This window comes from Triticum urartu, chromosome 6 (assembly GCF_003073215.2).
Source record: "Triticum urartu cultivar G1812 chromosome 6, Tu2.1, whole genome shotgun sequence".
In the NCBI taxonomy this organism is placed as follows: Eukaryota; Viridiplantae; Streptophyta; class Magnoliopsida; order Poales; family Poaceae; genus Triticum; species Triticum urartu.
In genome coordinates, this window is record NC_053027.1 from 522,418,540 (window position 1) to 522,424,143 (window position 5,604).

Sequence of the window (5,604 nt, forward strand, 5' to 3'; positions counted from 1 at the left end):
ACGTGCAATGCACGTTTTGATAGAAATTCATTAGAAAATAATATTTAAATACATGAAACTTACATTTTTAGTTTACATATAGCAATATCTTACATGAGCAATGGTTTACCATACATCTCACATACTCTATGAATTTAAATCTTGATGTAATATGTACTTAACAGATTTTCCTAAAGCATATTGAAATTAAATCCGCCATCGCAGTTCACCAATCAAGAATAATCTTAATGAACACCCGAAACATTCTTCCTTCTTAACCCAGAAAAATACCTATTACAATCCAGACACCTATATGGGGCCTATCAGATCATCGCAATGAAAAAAATCGGATAGGTAAGTAAAAATTAATCATAATATATTTCTTAGAATATTACGACAACTACAGTTCACCATCATATAGCTGCTGAGACCATCGCCGGTGTTGCCCGAAAAAACACCCTCATAGCTCAATGTTCTCCTTGATAACAATCTGCGGGCCTAATCCTCTTTTTCTGCATCTTTTAGCTCATATCGTTCCTTCTTTCCAGGCTACATGTTATTTCTAATCATAATCAGCAATTATAAAACAAATAATGTAAGCTCACATACATGCTATAGCATACATATTTCAATTGCAGCTTCATACACAAGGAATATAGTAAGCGTGCACAAGCAATGCACGCCACGACTGATGTTACAACCAGATATGCAAATTCTAAAGATATTATGATTACACTAAAAAATATGACAACCAACCTATAATTTAAATGATTTTCAAGCAATTCTACAATTTAGCATCATATGCATGGAGTGAAGACACCTGATTACCTTAGTATGTCTTAATACACTAACCAATTCTCGTACAACATAAGGGGTGCATGTTGTATGTGGCTTCATTCTCAGTGTAGTTGATTAGATGCACCAAAATTCTTATCTCACAACTATACTTTAGGAGAACCACAGGTCATTATCTTTAGAGTTTTCATGAGGTAGAATAAAAAAATGAAATATTAAATATTCACCCTGCAAATTGGTTGGTTCAATTCTTTCTCGTTCCATGAGTGCACAAACCAAAAAGCAAAATAACCAGATAGACATGCTACGTACATTGGAAACCAATTGAAATCATGCAGTGTTGATTGCATGCTTGTTTGTCTATGGAACATCCGCCTTGAAAGCAATTCAGTGACAATTGTTCTCTGCAAAATCAACAGTTTGCTCGCTCCTTGTCTCAAGAGACGAAAATGAAATCAAATATATCTTGAGATAAGTAAATATAGAAATTTCATCTAAAAATATAATATAAAACCGATATCAGCCACATGAGAGTTCCATTTTGATTCCTACGACCTCATTTGAAATCTCAACAAATTAAAGTACATTATGCATATTCATCAATGACAAAATAATTCAAGTCCGTGTATGCTATAAAGGAACGAATCCGATCTATCTAAATATCATGAATAGAGAATCACAAATTGTTCTGTGCGGCGGGCGGCTCCCGCGGCGGGGGCGGGCTCCCGCGTCTGGGGAGGCTCCTGGCGACCCGCGGCGGCTTCCCGTGGCTCCGGCGGCGCGAGGCGGCGGTGACTGGCGCGGCTTCCTGTGGCTCGGCGCGAGGCTGCTGCGAAGGGCGCGGCTGCGGGAGGCGAACGGCGCGGGAGGAGGAGGAGGTCGTGCGGGAGGAGGAGGAGGTCGTGCGGACGGTTTTCTCTTTTTTTTACCGCGAGGCAGATTAGCCATCGATCGATCGTGGCTTAACCCGTGGTTGGTAGCGTTAAACACAGAAGAATTAAGAGCCATTAAATTTTGACGATGGATGGATGTGATTGTTTGGATCTGTCTCTCTCTTTCTTTTATAGTGGTAGTAGATGAGGATTGTAACCCAATGGCATTGGTGGGTAATTAAAGTATAAAACGTGTTTAATGTTTTGGAGGAATGTAGGCCTTCAGATTGCAGGTTTGGATAGATAGGGTGACTTGGTTCTCCGCCCTCTCTTTCTTTTATAGGGGTAGTAGATTAATGGATGAGGCAAAGCTTCTGCCTCCGTTTTAAAAAAAGAAACATGTTTCCCTGCTCAACTTAGTAGTGACTACTGACAAGCAGCATCTGGTCACTCTCACATAGTCACATGATAGGATCGTAGCTAGGGAGAAGCTGACAGGAATAAAATATATATAGAGAAAAAATCATCTCCATGCATGATCGCTCGATGGACCATGCACTACAAGGAAAAAAGCTAGACATATACTGGTCGATGGACGACTGGAGGACGTATAAAACGTAGCCACTCCAATCGATCCCTTGCTAGTAGTGCCCATTGGTCACGGGCGTCTCGACGTCGACATGGCCGCCGTTGCCGTTGCCGTTGCCGAGCTCGTGTTGCTTGATGTGGCCATGGCCGTTGGTCGCCAAGGTCAAGGGCAGCGCGCCGGCTCCTTTGACGCTGACGTCGGAGAGTTGGCTGGGGCTGATGATAATCTTGTCCTTGCTCTTGCCCCAGATGAGGAAGTAGAGGCCTGCCACGATGATCACTGCACCAATCACACTGAAAGCAAAATTGAAATGATATCACTGGTATGGAATAATGTTGCACACTTGCACTAGTGCATGTATATCCTCGTCCATTTTGATATGGTGGAAGCACTATCGTACGTAGTACCTTCCGAGGGTGATCTCCTCCTTGAGAATGATGGAGCCCATGACGGCAGTAATGATCATGCACAGCGGGTTGAAGGCTGTCACGAAGACCGGGCCCCTTTGCCTGGACACGACGCCCTGCAAGTAGTACGCCACGCCGGAGCACACTATGCCGGCGTAGACCACGGTCAAGAGGCGGGTGTCGAAGCCGATAACCCAGGCATGGGTGTTGGCGCGCTCAGCGACGAGGGCGACGGCGCCGCTCATCAGCGAGCCCATGCCGCAGATGAGCGCCGTGACGGAGAGCTCCGCCGGGTAGCTCCGCAGCGTGCTGGACTGGAGGATGAAGAAGCACGACCAGACCATGCAGGAGCCGATGAGCATCATGGTTCCTTTCAGCCAGTCCCGCGCGGCGGCGGCGCCGACGGCGCCCTGGCCACCGGCAGCGGCGTGGTGCTGGCCCTTGGTCCACGGGAACTGCATGGCGGGGCCGTGGTAAAGGATCATGAGCACGGCGCCGGCAACCGTGAGGACCGTGCCGGCGATCTTGGCCTGGCTGTGCAGGCTGCGCAGCCGCACTTTCTCCATGCGCAGGATGAGGGCCAGCACGAAGGTGACGGCCGGGAGGGTGTTGAGGAGCGCCGTCGCGAATCCCGCCGAGGTCAGCTTCGCGCCCAAGAAGTAGAGGTTCTGGTCAATCACGGGCCTGAGAGACCCATGCAACACAGCACATCAGTCACTAATCAAGAAAGAGTTATGTGCAGTTAACAGTACGGACGTACTCGAGGATTGCGAGCCCCATGATCTTGAGGAAGATGGCGGTTGTCATCTTTGGCCTCCGTCCTCTGCACATGTTATACGTAGGTTGGAGCAAAATACACAATTAGGTAGTGTTTCTCTCATGGATAATGATCTACGAAATATGAATCAAAATGAACAGTCTTGCAAAGTCGAAGTCGAAGTTGATGCTATATCCATGAAATTTTGCATTGAGATCCATACAAAATTTTCTTTTTAATTTTTTCTGTTTCTTCTTGCATGTTACATCATTTGATTTAGAATTGACCTAGCCACACCCACACGTATACTATAATTTAAAGTGTATTAGTTGATGTAACTCTATGGATGAACGGTGCATAAGCTTCTGGTTGACATGTGGGGCCTGGTGGTTCCATACATGGTAGGTCCTCCACCAGTGGCCAATCAGGTCACACTGCCTAGTGGAGGTCGTCCAGGTGCGTTTACACGTACGTAAACACACATACCGCACATATGCCGGTTAGCTAGCTACATGCACCTGCTTATGTGTCATTTCCTACTTCTGCTAATTAATGCACTCTGATATTATGATTGATCCATCCATATACAAATGACGATTTAACGCCTGATAAGGAAAGCCAAGAAAGCTAGCTGCTTTGCCGGTACAAAATAGAATAAGGTATCAAGATGTGCACCTACACTTTACTGGATTAGGATCCACGAGTGCAGCTTGCACCATCTAAATGAGACAAACATACCCCTAAAAAAAATTCTAAATGAGACAAAAATGAGAATATATGAACCGAGCAAATTGTACGTGCGTGTTAATCGATCGTGGGGGTGCACGTTTGGCAAGTTGGCCTTGTTAATTTTCATGATCTTCCTTTACTATATTGATCCATTTGTTCTGTTGTCCTTGGCTCCTGGAAACTTTGTCTAACTAACTAAAAGCAAAAGCCAGAGTGTATGGGAGCATCGGTCAGAATAATGCTGGCAGCTAGCTGCACATCCACGCATGCTTGTGTAAAACTTGAAGCGCTCATTTATGTTGGAACCGTCTACTCTAACTAATTAATGATCTATCTCTAGTCCTCGACTTTCATGGTAGCTCATGGCAATGTATAAACAACCGAGCCCTCGCTTAGATAGTTAATGAGATGATTGTACCCTGAGTTAATTAAGATCATTACATCTCGTACTGTGTGGTGAACTGGTGACTTTGCCGTTTGACGTAGAGGCTCATCTGCTGAAGTGTACGTGTTGATCATGATCCTCAACCGGATGTTCTTCGAAGGAAAAATAGGCAACATTGACATTATATGCACGCCGCCCGCATGATGCGTGTGCATGCGAGCGAGCCCATGATGCAATACCTACTGCACAACGATGCACGGACAAGAGAGTGGCGCTTGCGTACGTGCGAGAGCGTCGTGTGTGTGAAGGAGAGTATAGTCATTCGATGCATGGATGAATGGAACTAGGTAGGGTTACCTCTCGAAGTAGAGGGCGAAGGGCGTCATGACGGCGGTGGCGACGAGGTTACGGTAGACGACGAGCACGAAGTGGCTCATCCCGGCCTTGAGGGACGCCACGGCGATGATGTACATCCCGGCGAACCCCACCTGCAGCAGCACCATCGCCAGGTATGGCTTCACATCGCTCACAACTTTCCACCCCATACCCATACTTCTATCTCTCTCCTCCGGCTAGCTAGCTACTTCTCTCTCACTCAGTAGCCCGAGCTCGATGTGACTCACGCAAGCAATGGCCAATGGCTGTGATCGTTGGCGATGAGCTCACAGGGAAACCGGCTCCTTTATATAGACGCGCTCCACCGACACTGTGCGGCCAACGGTACATGTAGGGTTCAGGAGCAGGATGAAAAGCGTAGTGTGGCTCATCGGTGGATCCGAGTCATGGCCTTTGCGTCCCAGCGCTAGCTTAGCTGATAAGATGTAGCAGCAATACCATGCTACATAAGTGAATGATATTATTCCCGGAAAAATAAAATGTGAATATTAATCTCTTTGTTCTAAATGCGTAATTGTAAATCTAGAGATTCTTCCGAAAGGACCAGAATCATATATTTACTTTCTGCTAATAAATAAAAGTAGAATTAAAATGCACTAAAGGTCCTAAAAGTGTCCTCGAAGTCTCAAAATACACATTGAGGTCCTAATCCTATAATAAGTGGTTCACTCAAGGTCCATGTCAGTCAACCTCGT

The 5,604-nt window shown here is 45.9% G+C and overlaps 1 protein-coding gene and 1 long non-coding RNA gene across 2 annotated transcripts; both read right to left on the reverse strand.

Annotated features, from left to right (window-relative positions):
* Positions 1-200: 200 nt before the first annotated feature.
* Positions 201-1,447, reverse strand: LOC125512624. The gene is made up of 2 exons (XR_007285456.1): positions 1,087-1,447; positions 201-528 (listed from the first exon to the last, which is right to left on the reverse strand). It is a non-coding gene; the product is annotated as an uncharacterized LOC125512624 (long non-coding RNA).
* Positions 1,448-2,138: 691 nt separating this feature from the next.
* LOC125512625 (WAT1-related protein At1g44800-like) lies at positions 2,139-5,179 on the reverse strand. The gene is made up of 4 exons (XM_048677727.1): positions 4,871-5,179; positions 3,403-3,465; positions 2,643-3,326; positions 2,139-2,528 (listed from the first exon to the last, which is right to left on the reverse strand). The coding sequence occupies exons 1-4, from the start codon at positions 5,062-5,064 to the stop codon at positions 2,288-2,290; spliced, it is 1,182 nt and encodes a 393-aa protein (XP_048533684.1). The 5' UTR covers positions 5,065-5,179; the 3' UTR covers positions 2,139-2,287.
* Between the last annotated feature and the right edge of the window lie 425 nt (positions 5,180-5,604).

Bases quoted from the DNA above. Each gene is read 5' to 3' on its own strand.
- LOC125512625 (XM_048677727.1), bottom strand. From the start codon at position 5,064: ATGGGTATGGGGTGGAAAGTTGTGAGCGATGTGAAGCCATACCTGGCG. The intron at 3,466-4,870 runs GTAACCCTACCT...TAACATGTGCAG, and splicing joins TTCGCCCTCTACTTCGAGAG to AGGACGGAGGCCAAAGATGA. The intron at 2,529-2,642 runs GTACTACGTACG...TTTTGCTTTCAG, and splicing joins GAGGAGATCACCCTCGGAAG to TGTGATTGGTGCAGTGATCA.